We start from the raw sequence: 19,951 nt of genomic DNA, 5'->3' as shown, positions 1-19,951 counted from the left end.
TATCTCACAACTTGGTAAATTAGTATATTATTTCGGAGAGGCAAAACCCTAGAGTTGGTCTTGTGGTTTGACCCTGACGTGTTTGGCAACAAGAGAAGGCTAGGTGTCGCACTGTCGGAAAATATACAAAAAGCTGCTTGAACAAAACATTTATCTGCCAATAAACCTCCACGAATCCTCGACATTAAGTAAAGTGTTTAATAAACAATTTTTTTTTAAAATATATATATATATATATTGCCTTAGATACTTAGTAACACCGATTGTAGCTCTCATGTTTGGTCTACAGACGACTTGAAAAGACCAGGCGTCGTACAAGTCATGGTTTGGATGTAAAGGCAATGCCAAAACAATAGTGATTAATTATACAACATGATACAAGAGACGAAGACCATTAATACTAATACCTATTACTCAAATACATGCAGATATAAATACTACACATGACTACCCTGCGAATAAGTCCCATGAGATTTATCCTCCAACTTCCCCCCTTCATCATCCAGACTCCCTGATGCGTCAACCCCAGTTGCCTCCAGGACAACCGACCGCTCAAACGCCTCATCATGCACTGGGGCCTGCTCAAAGCCCATTGACCGCCAGTCACCAGGCATGGGCCAGACGAGCCCGAAAACAAGGTACGCCGCGCCGCCGACAAGGAAGCTGAGTTCCCAGCCCAGCGCGTACATGTTCGACGCAGCCTCGTTGAGCGAAGAGCTCGAGCCGAAACTCTCAATGAATCCCGGAAGCGGGAGGAGGAAGCCGATGACAAAGGCGGCGAAGGCGCGGCCGTTGGCGCCGTGGAGGTAGTAGTATACACCGGACGGAGATGTCGTGTACATATCGGCGATGGCCAAGTTCCCCCTGCGCAGGAGGAAGTAGTCGACGATCATGATGGCGACGACGGGGCCCTGGAAGATGGAGTAGCCGTTTAGGAAGTTGAGGAAGCCGGCTGCGGAGGTGACGATGCGCCAGGGGGCGATGGCAAAGGCGAGGATGAGGCAGAGGAATTGGCCGCGTACGATGTTGAGGTACTTGGGGAGCAGACAGGTCACGTCGGCGGCGAAGGGGATGAAGTTGCAGGCGATCGAGGTGCCGAGGGTGGCAAAGGCGAAGCTTGCGGCGGCGAAGAAGACTCCTGCGCGGGCAGGCGAGGTGTAGCCGTGGTCGAGGATACCGTTCAGGAGATCGTATGGGTTCCAGAAAGATTCGCCGTACATGTTGAGGACTGCAGACTGGATCGCGTGTTGTCAGTGAACACGAAGAGGAGGAGCTTCTCAGAAGAGGGAGTGAAATAACTAACCGTACTGATAACCCCAAATGAGGCGCACAAGGTCTGACCAACTGGTAGTGCAATCAACTGGCCCCAAGTCTGAGCGCTGCGTGTCTTGGAGTATCGTGCGATATCCGGAATGGTGACGAGCAGAGCCGAATTCGAGCCCATGACGGCATTGAACTGCGAGACGATGGCCCAGGCAAAGGCCTTGGTGGAAGTTTTGGCAGACTCAGCCTGCGCATCGAGCGAGGATGCGCCAACGCCACCGTTGGCTTTGGTTGCCCAGATGACGATTCCCAGGCCGGCGAGCGGCACTACCACAGATTTGACGGTAAACACGGGTTGAATCCGCGACGTATGGACGAAGACAAACGGGACGGTGAAGAGGAAGGCGAGGAAGAAACCGACCATGGTCTGCGTGGTGATGTGCTGGCTGTCGGGGATGTTATTCGGAATCCGTGACCAGCCCGGGAAGATGCAACGGAGGCAGATGCTGATGAACTGGCCCTCGAAGTACATCTGAACGCCACCCCATATGATACCAAGGATGGATCGGAGCACCACAACAAAGTAGTGACCGTAGATGCCAAAGCTGACGCGAGACAGGACCGGGTAGCCGATGTGGTAACGCGAGGAAGCGAAGCCGTTCAGCACCATGACGGTGGCCGAGAGCAGGTTGGCGAAGAAGACGACCAGGAGCGCATTACGGACGGAGGCGCCCGCAGAAATGAGCGACGAGCCGATACTCCAGGTCGAGACATTCCACGATTCACTCCACCAGTAGGCGAAGAAGCTCCATGTGGTCCAGGTCTGGCGGCTGGCGGGGGAAGGGAGGAGATCTTCGTTGATCAGGAACGAGGAGGAGCTCTTGAGGCGGATTGCCTGGTGAAAGGCTCGAGGGGAGCTGAAAGCACGCTTGACCTGCTCCATGGTGCAGCAGCCGTGGTGTTGAGGATAGACATGTGGATGTTCTTATCAGGCTGGTTCTCCCCCAGGTGATGGTATTAAGTATGCGTTGCGCGGGCATCTCCTCATGTTACCCCAAATCGCCTCCTCATCTGATAGCCTGACCCGACGGTGTGCCCGCGCAAGACAATTCACCAGAACATCATCTCTCAGCGAAGATGTACGCATGCCCCGAAGCAGACTGCGCAAGGCGTTTCAAGCGGCGTGAACATCTGAGTCGACATCGTCTCAACCGTGAGTCTAACATCGCTTGATTCGGTGCCTTTCTGGCCAACGCTGAACAAACAGACCAACCACGCAGGATCCATCGATGCCATGTCTGCCAGAAAGACTTTGTGCGACTTGACCTTCTCCAACGGCACACTCGCCGCCATGACCGTGGCATGGCCTACCGGAAGTCCGGAGGCTATACGACAAGTGGTACGCCGGCTATCGGTGCCCCTTCGCGAGAGCAGCTCCAGACTCCGGGGATGCTCAACGACACAGTCGAGCAAACAGGTCTCAATGCTTTACAGCCGATGACAGGTGAAAGGACAGATGAATACCTTCCCTTCTTTGGCGCGTCTACCGATGCTACCGATGCTACCGGGCTGACCGAGGACCTGGACTGGCTATTTGGTGGTGGCTCCTGGGATCCATCCGCAAGCCTTGACGCGCTCAACATCTTCAACCCAAGTGCGGAGTTGCCCGTATGGTCTCCAACGTCAGGGACCTCTCAGGGCTCCAGCCTCACCGTCGAGAATGCCAACCTCGTCCCGCGAGATAAGGTGGTTTCAGCCTTGGCCACCCTGCCAGCCGACGTCTTGTCTTCGTCCTTCTTCGACACGGCCAACCTGGAGTGGTTCATGCAAAGCTACTGGCAGAATTACAACCCACATTTCTCACTGCTACACCGGCCGACGTTTTCGGTGCAGGATGCGCCGCCGCTACTTCTCGTTGCGCTCTTGACATTAGGTGCGACCTTGTCTCCCGACAAGGAACATTATCGAGTTGCAGAGGCAATTCACCAGAGTCTACGATGGTTGATATTTACTGTAGGTTGCGCGTATTCCTTTAAAATTACTCTCATTCCTGACCTGCATAGTCACAAAGCTTCCAAGCACCGGCGCCTCTGTGGGTGGTCCAGGCCTTGCTGGTTGTCCAGTCCTACGAGAAGATGTTTTCGAGTCGTAAGCTCCACGAGATGTCGCATATATTCCATTACTCGGTGATCACGGTAGGTGTTATTGTGGTCATATGTTGTGTCACAGGTTAATGTGTCGTAGCTCATGAGGCGAGGAAGCTGCTATTCCCCAGATCGCGAGGACGACGGCGAGATATCCTCCGTGGAGAAAGGCTGGCATCGATGGGTGGAGAGAGAGCTCTCGTGTCGAGCCGCATACTTCGCCTTTGTGATGGATGCGCAACATTCCTCTATCTTCGGCCACTCGGCCGCACTCTCCCTCACCGATATCCATCTCCCACTGCCCTGTGCCGACGCGCTCTGGGACGCTCCGACAGCGGGTGCCTGGAACAGAGAGCGCTCAAGGACCCCTCCAACTCCGTCGTTCCTCCCGGCACTTGCCGCATTGCTCGCGAGACAACCAGTCCCGCACACGTACAGCCCCTTTGCGCGGTTTGTTCTGTTACACGGGCTGCTGTGTCTGACACGCCACATGATTACAAGGGACCAGACAGCATCCTACCTATCGGACCAGCAGGTACCAGAGCCTGAGGTCAGCGGCGGCAGATCCTCAGCAACGACCCCAGAACAAGACAGCTGGAAAGACCAGCTGGACCGCGCAATCGACACCTGGTCCTTCAGCCTACTAAGCCGGACGCCATCTCTCTGTCTCGAGGCCGCTAGGCCTCTCCAGCGGATCGCGCACGTCAACATCCACGTCTCCCTAGTCGACTTCCACGTGCTCGCGGGGGCGCCGAACCTCGCGACGGGGGCCCGCGCACACCGCGACAGCGTACAGTTTGCGCGCGCGTACAAGCGTATCAGCAAGTGGGCGCATCGGCGGCACGATGCGAAGAGGGCGCTGAGCCATTGCTTGCTTCTCGTGCAGGAGACCATGTTCACGCGGACGCGGTATCGGGCCGCGGAGGATAATATCATTCTCAAGCCGTGGGTGCTTTACAATACGACGCTGGTTCTCTGGGCTTATGGGGCCATTCGGGAGGGGGTCGATGAGGCGGTTGTGCAGGGGCAGGGGCAGTGGACGGCTGAGAAGTATCTGGCGCATATGCTGAATGGGCTTATGGGGGATGGGGATGGGAATATGGGCAATGATCAGCTGAAGGGTTCAAATAGGACGACTGGGTTGGTTGTCGCGGTGAGAGATGCGCTGGAAGGATGCAGATGGGAGCTATTGGAGGAAGCTAGAGAGACGCTAGGGCGGTTGTCCGAGCAGACAGACGTCCTCATATCTATGGACCAAGGTGGACAAGTTAATTAACTTCATGCATCGGTCCAGATTGATATTAACGATCAATTGTTATCCAGCAAATTCGTACTTCGCCGTGCCCTTGGTCCCAACCGCATGGTATCTAAACATATGGCCCCCCTCATCCCCAGCCTTCGCCGTCCCCTTCCTATCCTTCCCAGTCGCAATGAAAAGAATATCAAGGTTCCTTCCTCCCCAGGTCGTGCACGCCATATTCCTCGCCGGAAAGATAATGTCCTTCAGGTGCCTGCCCTGGGGGGAGAACACCATCACGCGGTTGGAGTCGAAGACCGCAATCCAAAGATTGCCTTCGGTGCTGTAAGGTTCTCTTAGTGACCGGTTTCGTTAGTGGTCGGTTTGAGGGCGGGACTCACTCAACGACCATGCCATCAGGCTCGCCGAAGCTGTCTCGCCGATCGATAAACAGCGTCTTGTTGGTGATTGCGCCAGTCGCGACGTCGAAGTCGTAGCTGTAGACTTTCATGGCGACGGAGTCGTTCACATACACTGCACAGCACACAAATCAGTATCTTTCTCGTTCGATTTCGATTTCGAAATGGGGGAACTACTGGTCTTATTATCCGGACTCCAAGCCAACCCATTCCCACACACAAACCCATCGTCCATCTCCCGCAGACTGCCGTCAGGATCATACCTCCACAGCCTTCCCAACGGCTTCCCATAGCTCTCCGGCAGCTTATCCGGCCCGTACGCCATAGCCCGGATATCGATCTCAGCGAGCCAGAACCGCCCCGCGGCATCGACGCCGCCATCGTTGAACCGCCGCTTACCGCGGTCCTCGGTGGGGATAATCTCCCGCACGACATCGAGCTTCCCGGTCTCCTCGTCTAGGAACGCGACGCCCTGGTAGTACGCGCAGATGTAGCTGCCGGGTGTGTCACGCCGAAAGAAGTGCACTGTGACGCTGTCGGAGAGCTGAAGGATGCGTGCGCGGGCGTTGCCGTCGCCAATCGCGTCGCCGGTGTCTGGGTCGACGGCGAGGATGTGTAGTTCGGGCGGGTTGGCGAGGCAGTCGACCCAGTGGAGGGTTGAGTCGCTTGCGCGGTAGATGGGTGCCTCGCTGAGGATCATGGGCGGGTCGCATTTGTACCAGGCGCTGCCGCCCTTGATGGATTCGAGACCGGCCATTGTTTGTGATGGACAAGGTTGGTCGTGATGAGGAGTTACTTGTGAAGTTGTGGAGAGGCTGTGACTGCAGTACTTTCTTATCCTCTCTGGCCGCCGTCCCAGCCTTGCGCGGGCATCCTACGCGGGTCGGGTCTACTTCTTCCTTGCGTGGGATAGCTTTGTCTCATAAATCCAACAACACATTGCATCCATCCCTAGCTCAGTATGTATGATATATTCACTGTTAAATCAACATGTCCCAGACGAGCTACCCGCAGCCGCCGTACCCTCTGCACGAGTCCATCAAGGACCTGCTTGACCCCGAATACGCCGCATTCTACAACGAACATCTGCTCCACGCCCCGCAGGTGCACTACCAGCCCGTCGCTGCCTCGCGTGTCGGGGGGAAGCTGATCCCAGTAAGCCTCCGGAGCCACTCGAACAACTCGACTTATACTAACTCTGCCTTTTTTCCAGGGAGGAACCGACCCCCTCCCCGTCGGCAAGACCATCGACATCGAGATCCCCCGCGTAGAATCCGCAGGCCCCCCCGTCCCCATCCGCATCTTCGTCCCGCCTGGCCCTCCCCCCTCCCCGTCCGGATGGCCCGTCTTCCTCTGGTTCCACGGCGGCGGCTGGGTCCTGGGCACCATCGACTCGGAGAACAGCCTCTGCACGAACCTGTGCCTCCGCGCGAACTGCGTCGTGATAACAACGGACTACCGCCTGGCACCTGAACACCCGTACCCGGCCGCCGTGCACGACGCATGGGAGACCGTCCTCTGGGTTGTTTCAGCAGCCGCGAACAACCCGGATCTCGATATCGGCAGACTTGACCGATCCAAGCTTGCAATCGGGGGCTCAAGCGCAGGCGGGAACCTCGCGGCAGTGATGACGCAGAAGGCGCTCGGGCACCGCGGTCCAGGTGGCGGGATCTCCTTCCTCTACCAGATCCTCGTCGTCCCCGTAACGGATAACACGGCGAGCAGCGCAACGAGCGAATCGTACCGGGCATACGAGCATACACCTGCGCTGCCAGCGGCCAAGATGCTCTGGTACAGACGGCACTACTTACCGAATGAGAGCGATTGGGCTCAGCCCGAGGCGTCGCCGCTCCTGGCGGCTGGGGGTGCGGGGACGTTTGCGAGGTTGCCGCCGGCGCTGGTTGTTGTTGCTGGGCTGGATGTGTTGCGGTGGGAGGGCGAGGAGTATGCGCGGAGGCTGGAGGGGGCGGGGGTTCCGGTGGAGGTGAAGGTTGTCGAGGGGGTGCCGCATCCGTTTATTGTGATGGATGTGGTGTTGCGGAAGGGGAGGGAGGGGGTTAGTTTGTTGTGTGAGCGGCTTGCTGGTGTGTTCGGGTCTGCGGATGCATTGTAGGTATTCGATTCTCGGCGCTTGTAAAGCTGTCATGCCATGGTCTTCCGTGGGCCGTGGAGCGTTTAAAGTAGACATGCCCTGGATAGATAATATTTGTACCGTACGCCTTCATTGAGAATATTACGTTTCATTCAATCTACCTTGATAATATATGTATCAATGCAGGTTAGGGTTCCTATGACATTAATCAGGGCCACATGTGGAAAGGACCAATGTCACAAATCTATCGAGTCCGCTGTCCCGGCTGCGTGGGATTGGTGCTGTGTTGCCCACGCTAGATTGCGTGGAGTGCGGGGTGTGCGGGATGTGCGGGTTGGGGCCATACTGGTTCTCCATGGATGGACGATCACGACGCAGCATATGGCAGACACGGGCACTTTTTCAAGTCCATCCGTTGAGATGGCTATTGCGGAGCTCTTGGCCGGGTAGACCGCGAGTAGTGCCGGGGAGGGATGGCGAACCTGTTAGTATTAGGATTCTATTATATGCTAAGATAATATCTAGCTATGACGCTGCCTCCGCAAAGTAGAGAATAAACATGCAGATTGGAAGACGGAGCTTTGAAAAGACAATAAAAAGGACCAACCCTTCATTCTCTTCAATAAAGACGCCGGCAGATGGCGGTTGAAACTTGGGAAATGTATCGTAAATGATTTCTCTTCGCTCTCCCTCCCGCCGAGTATCAAAGTAAAAGGGCCTCGCAGCGAAGAAATGCTATATATCTCTGGGGATGCGGGCAGATCGCTTGGCTCTTGTCCCTCTCCCCTTGGAGGGACCAACGCGGGACGCTATTTAAAAGTTGCTTCCGCATTGTAGGGTGCCAGCGTGGCCAGGCTCGATCCTTGAAAGGAGCGATGTGCTGGTCCTCTGGACGAAGCTGGAGAGTAAGTGGGTCTCCGCTTTCATCGGCAGGTGCAACTGCGGCAGCTACCATGGCCAGGCCGCAGAAAATATGCTGTCGGTCTTACCGACGGTAAATATGGTCGAGCTTTCGTGACGCGACGAGTTGGGTAGAGTATACCGCACCAGAAGCCATAGAGGGAACATCATGATAGGTCTCTCAACTGACAAACGGTGCAGACGCCGGGGACAGCAGAAGGACAAGGCAGTCCCACCCATCCCAAGGTATGGAAGAAGGCGATATCCAGTTCTGTGGGTGGAGCTGACCCAAGAGCGCCTCGGAGATGCATTCGACTGGGGACTGGACGTAGCTCACGGGAGGTGTCGTTGGCGTGAGTATGCCGCCATCCATATTCAACGGGGGAGTAAGTAGGGGCTGTTGCTGTTGCTGCTGCCGCTGCTGGCGGTGGTGAGACTCAGAACATGCGGCGCCGCTAATGGCAATCGGTCTGTCAGTTCAAGTTACAATTTGAAAAGATGGGGGAGGGCGACTGTGGGAGGCTTACATTATCCGGCGGAGAACGGGCACAGCCTTACTGCAGAAATTGCTACGGTTTGAAAGGGAAGCGAAGACGTCGAGAGAGTTCCAGAGGAGATTCTTTATGTCGTTGGCCTCGTATTGGTTCTCCGGGTACATTAGCATGACGCAGAGGATAACAGCGGCATGAAAGGCGTGGAAGCTTCCCAGACCGCTGTTATACCACTTATAGGCAGCAAACTGGGGTGATTCGTAGAGGGTTTGGTGGATGGCGAGGGAGGTTTTCGCGGATGCGACACACTTTGCCCGTGCGGCGCACGTTTCTGTTGTGATATCGCCTTGTAGGTACCGACAGAGAGTGGGGCGGAGAAGCAAGAGGAATAGCTGGTGGATATAGCTGTAGAGGATATTCAAGTTGGCGAGGTGGTGGGCTGGAAGGGGCTCGAGACCTGGGTCAAGCTGGTATCTTTTCTCGCACATCTCATGCACGGTCAGGATCTCGGCTTCGAGTTGGGGAATGGAATACCGGGACGGGAAACTAAAGAGAGTGTCGCAGATCATGGAACAAATGTTGTGGAGCCGGTATTGCAGCAGGAGGTAGGTCATCTGCGTTGGGATAAGCGCAGGCTCCGAGACGCCGCTGGTAAGAAGATCCACGTCGTTGACGTCCAGAGGAAGCTTCACGTCGAGGGAAGCAAATCCCGGATTCAGGCTCCCAAAAGGAACGTTCTGGTGGTCGAATAGCATTGTTAACCCAGCCCAGGCGCGCCGCCGCTCCTCTCGTTCGATAGAGCCTAAAGCAAACCGCTCTGGGTCGACATGGCAGCCCATAGAAGTGGCAACGTGGTGGGTGAAGCCCAGAAGAGTCCAAATGGGCAATCCATGGTGGAACCTTGCATAAAGGATTAAGATAAGTGATTGAAGCGAGTTGATGGAGTGGCGGGCAACAATGCCATCAGCTGCCAAACACCGCAAGGCAGCGGACCGGTAGCGCGAGGAGAGGACCTTGACGTTACGACTGACAGTCTTCTCTCTGCCCAGGTCAGACAGCAGAGGATCGTCATCATGGAGAGTCGTGACAGCAATGGAAAGAATTGCAAACAAGAGAGATATCCACGCAGTTGTGACACTGTTAGGGTCATGGCAGAAGCGTTGGTACTCGGCTTCAAATGTCAGGTCATGAAGAACGTGAAAGAGCTATGGTAAACTTAGCTCTGCATTCACAGCTGAAATAGGGAATGGGGAATGTGTTGGGGACTTACAGAAGAGAATACACGGAAGTAGACGTCCTTAAGTGCATCGCAATACCGCCTCGGCGGAAGAATTGCGAGTAGCTCTTCCTTTGAGGCTCTATTACCTGCCAGAGGGATGCATAAGTCATCATCATCGTCCGGAACCTCCGAGTTGATATCCGGCAAAGTATCACCAGGAGAACTCGTAGTGTTCGCGGAGTTCCATTGTGGCGCCAAAGGCAGGTAGCGGACATAGCCGGACGCGAAGGTCTGTAGCTTGCCGGCACCGCTTAGCAGGGATTTTCTGGTATAGTCTACAGACCCTAGCCCTATAGCGCTGTCTGGTTCGGAGAAACTGCCCGTTAAGGTTGGTGACGGCAGCGGGGAGTGAGAGTCGCCTGGTTGAGAACCGACTCGCTGATGAAGGAGGTCTTCTAAGTTGCGGATTCGTGCAAGCAGTTCATTGTGTACGGTAGCGTCTGCAGTCAGTGTGCTCTCGGATGAGAATCTGGGTTGGCCGAGGTATATGCAGTCCTCAGCACCGAGTCCGCGTCGGACACAGGTCTGACAAGGACGTCCATCGCGGGAGCAACGAATCTTTCTCGTTCGGCATGCCTGGCAGCTAATCGGTAGCCGCTTGCCAGTGGAACGAGAAGAAGGCGCCATTGCGGAAAAGGGCGGGTCGGAGGGCAGGGAGCAATGCGGAGGAAGAGAAAAAACGGTTGAAGAGAGACACGGCAGAAAGTGGGAGCCAGGACTATGTTGACCTGTATGTATCTGAGGGATGTGCAACACAACAAGTCAGTCAAAGGGCAGGCAAGGTCACAAGCCGGATGAATCAGACAATGGTGTTGTCAACCGGGAGAGGAAAACTTTCAGTGACGACTCGGGGAGAGTGGCGCTTTAAGGTCGGGGCCTACCAGGCATGAGGTGAGGGCTCTTTGTACTTCATTAGTCAAGTCAATGACCGAAATGACGAACGGTCATTCCGATGCGAACTCAATTAAATGAACCAGAAGGATTGAGATTGCCTTGCAGAGGTCGACTGCCGTTCTTCTACTGGCGCACGAGTGACTGGACGAAGAGAATGATAAATCTGCGTGTCTGTCTTGCATGAGCGGCTTCTTGAATCCTCCTCCTTCAAGCAGAAACCAACGAATCGTCGAGATGGAGCTTCCACGTTGCCCGCCACAGCGCCACGCGGGAAGCGAAATTTAGGGACGCTAGTTCCTGGTCGACTATTGATGATGGTTTGGGTGGACCACCAGTGTGTCCCTTGATGGGGTTCCAGGAAATTGGGTCTGAACTTTGCAGGTTGCAGGTCTCGCGGGGTTAAACTTTGAGGCTGAATGGCATGTGTCGCAAGCCAATAATAATGGTGGCCGATCACAAAGCTGCTTCTCTCGAGAGGTCAAAATGCAGGCGATCGCTACCTGGAAACGCTGAAAAGAGGCATCCCGGATTTACTGCCAGTCGCACGCAACCGGCCATTATTGTTATTCATAAAATGTTCAGATCTTGAGAGACTGCTTATGCGAGCACGCCAGAACATCGAAACTCCTGTACTTGCGCCTCTCAACTGTAACAGCCGGTGCGTATTAATTCAAACCCAAGCAGGACTCTTGAGGTCCGAGACTCGAAGTCCTGACCCCTGAGTCGCTGATATGGGCCCCATCATTCTGTGGAGGAAGAGGCAGCTTGTGGGATCGAAAAAGAATGGTACGAGATCAATGCGCAGGCTGGTGGGCTCCAATGAGAACATGCAATGGGCACACATCAAGCACAATGCTTTGTCGGGAATCCATGAGCGTGTGGGCTCGCGGCTGGTGGACCGGACCCTTGATGGAGACTCGAGCAGTGGAGGCAACCTCAGGGAGGAGAGAATCAGGGTCTCCTGGAACAAAAATCCGAGAAAGAAGCTTCAAGTTGTCAGCAAGATGAACCCTTTGGGAAGCTAGTGGAGCTGGGACGTCAATTCGTGCTGGAAAAATCCCTGAGTTCAAGATCGGCAGTCAGAAGGCAATGCGACAAAAGTCCAGTCCCAGTGGAACTGGTGTGAAGATCTGAGTGTCTGAGCGTCGAGACTCGAGAGTTGCTTCTGAGAAAAAAGTCCGAAGGTTCAAGGTTGCTTTGCAGATGGCACAGATTGGACGGTCCGCGAATCTCCGCCCAGCCCATGCATGCAAGCCAAAGAGGCACCCAACCCACCGTTTATGCAGCACAAAGTACTGTCTGCAGGTTCTCCATCGATACTTCAAGGATTGATTGGCACACTGAAACTCAGCTATGGGATTTAGAGTTGGGACCAACGATGCGGAGTCTGAGATTACGAGGAGTTTATTGACACATCTGATCGGCAGTCAATCTCAATGAACTCGAGGAGGGGAGGACGTGGAGGATTGAGAGAAACCGTCAGCTGGAACTCCAAGGTTTTAGGGATCGAGAGTCGAGAGATTTCCGGGCTCGACGTCTCGTGTTCTGCACCTGAATATTCCCCTTTTCAGCCAACAATTCATGATAGTTTGTTCCCGAATCATCCATGGTTGGGAGCAGATGAAGGCATCTTCGATCCATGGAACGGCTTGTGCTGGCCCACTGGTCATTTCCCCGTCTCCCACGGAACTCAAACAATAGTAAACAAACAACAGTTGGCAAGGCTAGCCAGGCAAGCAAGAGAAAAGATGCTGTGCTCGTCGCAAGTTACCTCCTCCGAAGGACAGGAGAGGCGAACGTTGCCCGACCTGGGCCCGATCTTGTGATGAAAGCGTCGGGCACCCTGTCAGCCTCAGCCTTTGTCTGAATTTTTTTTTTTTTCCATTGTTCTGGGGAGGACACGAAGGCAGGAAAGATGATCATTATAAGATGGGTAGCACTCTTCGATGGCTTGGATACCAGGACGTAGAGAAGACAAAATATTCGAGAACTTCCTGCCGTCACCCTCTGAGAGACTGGTTGAAGAGTCGAGCTTCGTCACGAGGCCTTCACGTGCGTTCCCTTTTCTTCCTCATCATCTGCTCTGCCTGTCCGAACAGCATTTTCTCTGCTTCATCTCTGCTTCATTCCATTCCCATTTATGTTATCAAATTTCTCATCTGCACCGTCGATCATCTTCTTTTCACCTCTCCTGCTGTATGCCCAGGAATCACTGTCCTGATCTACCGCTATATTTCCTGTATTATACCCATCGCGTCATCGCACCTCACAACGCCGTCGGTCAATTTGCCCCTCCTTCCACTCAGCCCCAGCCTCAGCTCTGATATCATCCTTTCATTGTGCTTGCCCCTCCATCCTCGTTCAAGTGTCCATTCCCTGTGCTTCCATCGTTCTTCCACCGTTTTTCCATCTGGTTTGAGATCTCCGCCTTGCGCCCGACTCCATCGAGGGCTGCTTCTCTTCGGCGCCATCATTGGAACCCGGCCCTCTCTCTACCCGCTGGCTAGCACGTTGCAAGACACTTGACTCAGCCTTGTCTTGTTCAAGACCCCGCCTCCCTCACCAGCCGCCCTTCCCGGCTCTTCTGCCACCTTCTCCCTCGTCCGACTACCACTTATCTCCCACCCCACTCCCTCATCCTCTCATCCTCTCAACTCTCTTTACTTTCGTCTCTTCTCCTCAGGCAGCCCCTGATGTCTTCGTCTTACCTCTATAGAGAGCGCGATCGCGAAGACGATTGGGACGAGCCCCGTTCTGGCGTCTCCGTCAAACGATACGTCATTCCCCCAGAAGATCGGGACGAGCGGGAGCTGGTTATTCGTCGCACCACAGAGCGCGAAGAGCCCATCATGGTCCAGCGCTATGAGCGTGAGACCGACTACGATCGCTCCGAAAGAGATTACTACGAACGTGAGTATACTGTGTCGGATCGCCCGCGCCGTAGCCCTAATCCCGTCGTCATTCGTGAAGATCAACCAGTAATCATTCAAGAAGCTCGAGGTCCCGTTTACATCAATCCACGCGAATCCGACTACGAAATGATCCACCGGTCAGAGGTGGATCGCGAGCCGGCTTACTACTATCACCGCCGTGTCCGGGAGTATGACAATGACAACCGGCGCTTCCGCCGTGAGCTCAGTCCTAGCGACTCTGTTTCCCAGGCCACCCGCCGCCGCGACGATCAAGAATACAGCAGCGACGACAGTATGGTCTACATCCGCAAAGAGACGAAGGAATACGATGGCCATCATCGCCGCCACCTTGCCTCCGGCGCTCTGGTTGGTGTTGGTGCCGCAGAGTTCCTCCGGAGTCGTCGAAAGAAGGAGGGAGAGGAAGTCACGGGCGGTCTCGGCCGCATCGGCCGCGATGTAGGTGCCGGTGCCCTCGGTGCCGTTGCAGTAGAAGCCGCGTCACGAGCAAAAAAATACTACCGCAGCAAGAGTCGTCACCGTTCCCACTCTTTCGATGATGACCGTAGCTCGCGTTACAGCCACCATCGCCACTACAGCCACAGCCATTCTCGCCATGGGCGCAGCCGCAGTCGATCACATTCTCGTTCGCGTGCTCGAACTTTTGCAGAGATCGGCCTCGGAGCTGCGGCCATCGCTGGCGCCGTAGCCCTAGCCCGGAAGAAGTCGGATAGCGGCCGACGCAGTCGCTCGCGTCACCGTCGAGGAGTCAGCTCTTCCAGGTCGGCCAAAGATGCCGATGAAGATAAGCGCAGCCGGTCACGCCGTCGCAAGCATATGGCAGAGGCCGGCTTAGCTGGGGCTGCTGTTGCCGGCCTGGTAGAAAGAGCTCGCAGCCGCTCCCGAAGACGGTCCCGCTCTCGGTCCAAGAGTAAAGTCAGAAAAGCTCTCCCTGTTGTTGCTGCTGGCCTAGGGTCTGCTGTGGCCGCAAACGTCTGGGACAAGAGAAAGGAGAAGAAGGAAGCCGAAGAAGAGCCGCGCCGCAAGGACCGTCACCGTTCAAGGTCACGGGGCCGACCTCCGTCGGATATCTATCCTGACCCTTCTCGAGACTCCACTGGTCTGATCGAATACGGTGACCATCCAGTAACCGGGAGCATCCCTGCTGCGAACTATTATGGCCGCCCTGCAAGCTCCCAGGGATACCGTACGGATGGCTCTGAACCAGTAGGCCGCGGTGCGACCGGACACCGGGGGCGTACTCGCAGCCGCAGCCGGGCTCGATTCGGCAGTAGCTCTCCAGATTCAAGCGGAGATGATCGTCGAAGGCGGAGGAGCCGCCACAAGCATCGAAGTCGGTCTCGTGACCTTGCGGGAGCTGCTTTGGCCGCCACGGGTGTCGGGTATGCTGCTCACAAATACTCGCAGCACCGAGAGCGGGAGAGGGAAAACAGGGACAGGCAGCGTGAGTATTCTAGTCGTTAAGCCTATGGCTATTAGCAAATTGTCTTTTGGCTCATCTGATCGGATCAGAATTTGACAATGATGGGCGCTCGAACGCATATGGGGAACCGTACAGTCCCGGTCCATACCCGCCTTCTCCTGGGGAAGGCCCCCCCCTCGATGGCTCTCAGTTCAGACCTAGCAATTACTATCCCCCGCCCCCTGGCTCTTCACCAGCCCCTCCTGTGGCGCCAGGGCCCTATAACCCCTCCGATTATCCACCTCCACCCAACGCTCCGCCCCCTCCGCGACAGTACAGTTATCCTCCTGGGACAGATGCATACGCGCCTCGACCTCGGAGGACAGATGAGAATGTGAGTGCTGCACGGAACTTTTCCCCTCCAACCGCCCATTATCGGCCTCACGATGGTGTGTTGCGTCAGTCAAGCCTGGATTGAACACCGTGTTAACCCGTTAGTTTCAGGTTTAAAGGATCCATCTCGCCTGAGCACGCCGCGTCCACAGCACGGACGGTCACGCGCTGGGAGCGAACCACCCCAGTCTAAGTCAGTTGCCTTTGACGTTAATACGCAGCATAATCAGCAAAAAGATGGATACGAAACGGACGATAGCGATACTACTATTGAGGCAATAGATTCAGATCGCCATCGCCGTCACCGTCGACGTCGTCGCCGCTCTGACCGACGCAGCCATTCTTCCTCTGAACCCAATCGTTCAAAGCGAGATCCTAGAAAAGACGACAGCATTGCAAGGGAAAGTGGCCTTGAATCAGATTCCGACGCGACGATTGACCTGCCCGATCGATTTGACCGGGAGGGTCGGCTCCTGCCCCAGCCTGGTGACGACCCGCTAGCCGAGCGATTTGAGAATTTCATGAAGCGCGTTGATCGAATATTTGTGTAACGATCCCTTTCCTTTCTTTCATTATTTTTGTCTATGTCTATGTCTATGTTTTTGGGTGGAATTTTGCTTTTTATATGACAACCTCATGTTTCCCCTGACAACGTTCCTCTTGATCATGACTCACGGCCTACTATAATGTATGATCGATGGATGATGACAGCACTCGCAATTGCAATACTATTTATCAAGGTAGCAAGGATCCCCGTGGAGTCTATAGACCTGCATACAGTGGAATTTGGGAGCTGAATTCAGGCTGCAAGATGCTCCCCAAGCAGAAACGCCTTGACCAGGTCTTCCCCGCGCCTCGCCAAACTAGAAGAGTTGGTTCCCCCCGCCCCGGGGGGAATATCTTCAGTCTTTAACCCTCATAAACATATTACATATCGACCGTGGTGCCACTTCGCAAAACTCTCCGCCTCCGCGCGCGCCTTGAAGTGCCTCAAATTAGCATGGGTTCCCGATGACTTCTGTTTCAAAGGACTTGGCCACTTTGGGTTCTCGTATATCCCCTGGGCCTTGCTTGTAGATACACCTCTAGAGGCCGTCCTCTCGTGGACCCTGCATCGTAATCGTTGCCACTGCCTTAGCCATGACAACGACAACAGCCAGACCCAGGACCAGAGCCAGGCTGGCCTTCTTTCCGATGACAGAGTATACTACGGCGCCATTGAATATTCTCGTCCAAGTATATGGAGAGTTTTCCGGCGGCTTGAGGAGCTGGCAGTGCCAAGGGATCCCCGGGATTATTGCCCCTCTACTTCTGGTGTTTATCGATTCTAGTTTGCGATTTTGTTTGACTGAACATAGCAGTTAAGGTGGACTTTACTTTTATCAATATTATAGGTGAATTCATGGGCTTACTGTGCGATTTTGTTGTTTTTTTTTGGGGGGGGGGGGGATACTGTCTTTTTGCATATAACCATTATGCCAGAGCATTGAATTAGCTGTAATATTCGTCTATTTGGTAAACGCAAGAGTATCCTCTCAATACCTGGCATATTTCGTCTACTCGGTGTTTAACTGGCCCATACGGGAACCTTCGAAGTGGCGCCTGCAAAATCTTGTAACAAAGGCATAAAGTCCATGGACTTTCTTGAAAAATGCTCTGGAGACTGGGAGTTTGCACATGATCTACATCCTCTACACAGTCCGATTCTATGAGATATTTTGTACGTACCTATTACCACAGGATACGGAAAACCGGCCTTCCTGTCTCTTCGACAGTCCAAGGCTCCCTCTTCCCCAATATGTCAAGTAAAGTTAGACTTTTGGAATGGTATGCGGAAGTGGGCGGAGTTTCAGGACCAACGGTTGGTGATGTGGAGCTGATGAAGATGGAGGAAGGGCTCATAAGCTCAAGGAAGCGAAGCGATAGGTCTGAGTGATGATGTGTGTTGTTGGTCCCTCAGCGAGAAGTCGGCAGGGCGGAGAGCACGTGGCCAGGCCGCTGACATCGGCAGGAGCCATGTGGATGTGTCAGAAAAAAAAATGAGGAATGGGGCAGGAACAGCATGCGGCAGCTCTTCGAGGGATTGCCGGAAATATCGTCGGTCTGGAACCGTATGTTGTGACTCACAAGGCCGTACATAGGCCATAGCTGAATCTCAAGTCTCACAATCTCTCCATACTCTTGTCTCCATCACAGCTCACCTTAGCCTTGCCCTCCACCTTATTTCGATCGGTCTCCTCACCACCACACCATAGCCCTAACAAGACGCCGCGAAAATGGCCAGTAACAAGCGACAAGCACCCGGAAGCCCGGATCCCCTATATGACGAATCCAGACGAATCAAAGACGAACTCCGTGTCGTGGAGAAACGAATGACAGGGAAATCTTCTTGGAACGCAACCTTCTGGGCAGCATCATGCGAGTTCGAGCGAAAGGTCTCGCTAAGGGAATTTGGCGGCCCCGAATCTGAATGGGAAAAAACAGACGCCGCAAAGTCAATTTTTCAGTTTATAAAGGCTGGCAAGAAGATGGTTGAGCGGTGCGAACCGCGAAAAGAAGATCGTAAAGAGGAGACATGGCCCAAGCTACGCCGACTACGTGCATCCTGGATGCAGCTGTTTACCTCAAGCAAATTGGCTTGGGAATAAAGACTGGACAGGGAGCAAGAGATTCCCGGATGCAGTCTGAGTTCCGCAAGTAGCTTATCGAGCTTAGTGGTGCACAGCGCCCAGAATATGACAGCCTATGGTGCCCAATTCTTGGTACTTGGGTCAGTGCCAGCTATGTCAAAGCGGCCCACCTTTTCCCCTACATGCACGGCCAAGCCAATATGGATGCCATTTTTGGCAAAAAAAGCCCCCCCAGAACTTTTCTCAGCCAGGAATGGCCTCCTAATGCTTGATCAAATCGAACATAACTTCGATGGTGGGAAGCTGGTGATAGTACCAGACCTCCCCGACAGGCCAGCGCTCAAGGAACTAGCAGCATGGGTAAAGAGGGAAACTCGAGAGTACCGTGTTAGGATTATTGACAAGACATGGGAAAAGCTGGACCATCCAATCATGTCACCATTCAAAACCACGTGGAGTGATCTTGATGGTAAAAGGCTCGAGTTCAGAACTAGTTTCCGGCCGGCTGCCCAATACCTTTACTTTCACTACTACTGTCAGATCTTGCGCCGCGCCTGGGGACGTAATAACAATGGAGGTGCATATGAGGTTTTGAAAGACGAAGCGGGGCGCCTATTCTGGGGTACCCCAGGAAGATATCTGCCCCGAAATATGCTTCTAGGTTTGGTGGAGGACCTGGGGCATGAATATAAGGGGTTGCTCCAGGGTGCTGGCTGTAGCAAGGGCGACAATGATCTTTTGCTCGAGGTCGTTACCAAGCAGATTAAGACGCGACCAGCGCTGAAGGATATCGACTGGGACCAACCCCGTAATGGGGAGGACGACGAAGACGAAGGCGAAGACGAAGAGTACGATGGGGACGCGACGGAGAGCGACTAGTGAGCTTGCATAAAGCCACCACCGCATATCATCCCTCTTTAGTCTCACAGTGGACCATTCGTGGCCGCTGCGAAAGACTTAAGTATAAGAGTATATAGTCCTCCCCGAACGTCCGCAATGGCACCGCCGAAGAAATCTCAGGGTAAAGCACCCTCGGGAAAGAAATCTCAGGACATTTTACGCGAGAGGAAGGAGAACTCGAGATACAAGTCCTCCACGCCCATGACTATCTCTGGTTCGTTAAAGGGGTCGCAACTTGTCGGTCTTGTGCCGATATATCGGTTGCGGGAGTATGAGGCGCGCGGCGACCGGTTGTTGAAACAAAGGAGGGCTCGAGATCTAGATCATTCTCAACCTCAGAGCGTGGGTTTGATGAGAAGTAGGTTGATGACGGCGATGCCCGGGAATTCTGGGAGTCAGAGAGGGGAGGGCTAGGAAGGAGGCCAAAAGTCTCTAGGCTGGAAGCCATGAGATTCTGGTCTGATCTCCGGGCTCGCAATATCCTTATCTTAGGTGGTTGTCCGCGAGCTTCAGGCCGATGAGTACTTTGGTTTCTGATGGAGCGGTTAGGGATTAGTATTTGTATTCAATTATTGCATGTCAGATCATTTGAAAAAACTTACACTCTTCCTCCAACTCGGCCGAGGTGAACTAATTTTGTCGCCCAAGTCCAGCAGAAGGTGCTTTGGAGACTCCGACTGCTGAAGCTTCTTGGTATAGCAGTTGTATAGCATCGGACTCGAACAGCCGTTTCAGACGTAGAGTTAGCACAAAAGTCACAAAAGTCACAAAAGAAAGCAGCAGGGTCTTACTGACTATCCAGCTGCATTGGGCACTCCATGCCGCTCAGGGAACCAGTCTCATAGGAATAGTAACGTCGTCTGCATGGGTGGCTTGTTAGGAAACTACATAGGGGAGCTAGGTCAAAAGTGACCTGGCTTTTGCACATGGAACGCCCCTAAACGATTTCCAAATAACACAGGGGGTGATTTGTTAAG

The 19,951-nt window shown here is 54.2% G+C and overlaps 7 protein-coding genes across 7 annotated transcripts; 4 read left to right on the top strand and 3 right to left on the bottom strand.

Moving 5' to 3' along the window:
- Positions 1–437: 437 nt before the first annotated feature.
- On the bottom strand, positions 438–2,206 carry BJX67DRAFT_376129 (nucleobase cation symporter-1 family protein; the record flags this gene model as incomplete). The annotated part of the gene is made up of 2 exons (XM_071031817.1): positions 438–1,235; positions 1,304–2,206. 2 exons carry the CDS (start codon positions 2,204–2,206, stop codon positions 438–440), a joined length of 1,701 nt encoding a protein of 566 aa, XP_070891282.1.
- A 194-nt stretch (positions 2,207–2,400) lies between these two features.
- Positions 2,401–4,683, top strand: BJX67DRAFT_376128 (C2H2 finger domain transcription factor; the record flags this gene model as incomplete). Its single annotated transcript, XM_071031816.1, has 4 exons — positions 2,401–2,476; positions 2,531–3,276; positions 3,327–3,458; positions 3,508–4,683. 4 exons carry the CDS (start codon positions 2,401–2,403, stop codon positions 4,681–4,683), a joined length of 2,130 nt encoding a protein of 709 aa, XP_070891281.1.
- A 39-nt stretch (positions 4,684–4,722) lies between these two features.
- On the bottom strand, positions 4,723–5,820 carry BJX67DRAFT_376127 (SMP-30/gluconolactonase/LRE family protein; the record flags this gene model as incomplete). The annotated part of the gene is made up of 3 exons (XM_071031815.1): positions 4,723–4,987; positions 5,046–5,178; positions 5,241–5,820. The coding sequence occupies 3 exons, from the start codon at positions 5,818–5,820 to the stop codon at positions 4,723–4,725; spliced, it is 978 nt and encodes a 325-aa protein (XP_070891280.1).
- A 233-nt stretch (positions 5,821–6,053) lies between these two features.
- On the top strand, positions 6,054–7,176 carry BJX67DRAFT_386785 (alpha/beta hydrolase; the record flags this gene model as incomplete). The annotated part of the gene is made up of 2 exons (XM_071034133.1): positions 6,054–6,218; positions 6,277–7,176. The coding sequence occupies 2 exons, from the start codon at positions 6,054–6,056 to the stop codon at positions 7,174–7,176; spliced, it is 1,065 nt and encodes a 354-aa protein (XP_070891279.1).
- Positions 7,177–8,236: 1,060 nt separating this feature from the next.
- On the bottom strand, positions 8,237–10,452 carry BJX67DRAFT_369010 (Zn(II)2Cys6 transcription factor; the record flags this gene model as incomplete). Its single annotated transcript, XM_071030704.1, has 3 exons — positions 8,237–8,510; positions 8,583–9,751; positions 9,817–10,452. The coding sequence occupies 3 exons, from the start codon at positions 10,450–10,452 to the stop codon at positions 8,237–8,239; spliced, it is 2,079 nt and encodes a 692-aa protein (XP_070891278.1).
- Positions 10,453–13,329: 2,877 nt separating this feature from the next.
- Positions 13,330–16,290, top strand: BJX67DRAFT_2177 (DUF3824 domain-containing protein). The gene is made up of 3 exons (XM_071025676.1): positions 13,330–15,093; positions 15,162–15,500; positions 15,556–16,290. Exons 1-3 carry the CDS (start codon positions 13,413–13,415, stop codon positions 15,993–15,995), a joined length of 2,460 nt encoding a protein of 819 aa, XP_070891277.1. The 5' UTR covers positions 13,330–13,412; the 3' UTR covers positions 15,996–16,290.
- A 1,430-nt stretch (positions 16,291–17,720) lies between these two features.
- Positions 17,721–18,953, top strand: BJX67DRAFT_369009 (uncharacterized protein; the record flags this gene model as incomplete). The annotated part of the gene is made up of 3 exons (XM_071030703.1): positions 17,721–18,061; positions 18,160–18,218; positions 18,301–18,953. The coding sequence occupies 3 exons, from the start codon at positions 17,721–17,723 to the stop codon at positions 18,951–18,953; spliced, it is 1,053 nt and encodes a 350-aa protein (XP_070891276.1).
- Positions 18,954–19,951: the final 998 nt, after the last annotated feature.

This window comes from Aspergillus lucknowensis, assembly GCF_044049455.1.
Source record: "Aspergillus lucknowensis strain CBS 449.75 chromosome Unknown BJX67scaffold_1, whole genome shotgun sequence".
Taxonomy (NCBI): domain Eukaryota; kingdom Fungi; phylum Ascomycota; class Eurotiomycetes; order Eurotiales; family Aspergillaceae; genus Aspergillus; species Aspergillus lucknowensis.
The sequence above is the reverse complement of the archived record's forward strand: the minus strand, read 5'-3'. Positions and strand labels throughout refer to the sequence as shown.

Excerpts from the sequence above, each read along its gene's own strand:
- BJX67DRAFT_2177 (XM_071025676.1), top strand. The coding sequence starts at position 13,413 with ATGTCTTCGTCTTACCTCTATAGAGAGCGCGATCGCGAAGACGATTGG. Across the intron at positions 15,094-15,161 it reads GGAAAACAGGGACAGGCAGC|AATTTGACAATGATGGGCGC; the intron begins GTGAGTATTCTA and ends TGATCGGATCAG. Across the intron at positions 15,501-15,555 it reads CCATTATCGGCCTCACGATG|GTTTAAAGGATCCATCTCGC; the intron begins GTGTGTTGCGTC and ends CGTTAGTTTCAG.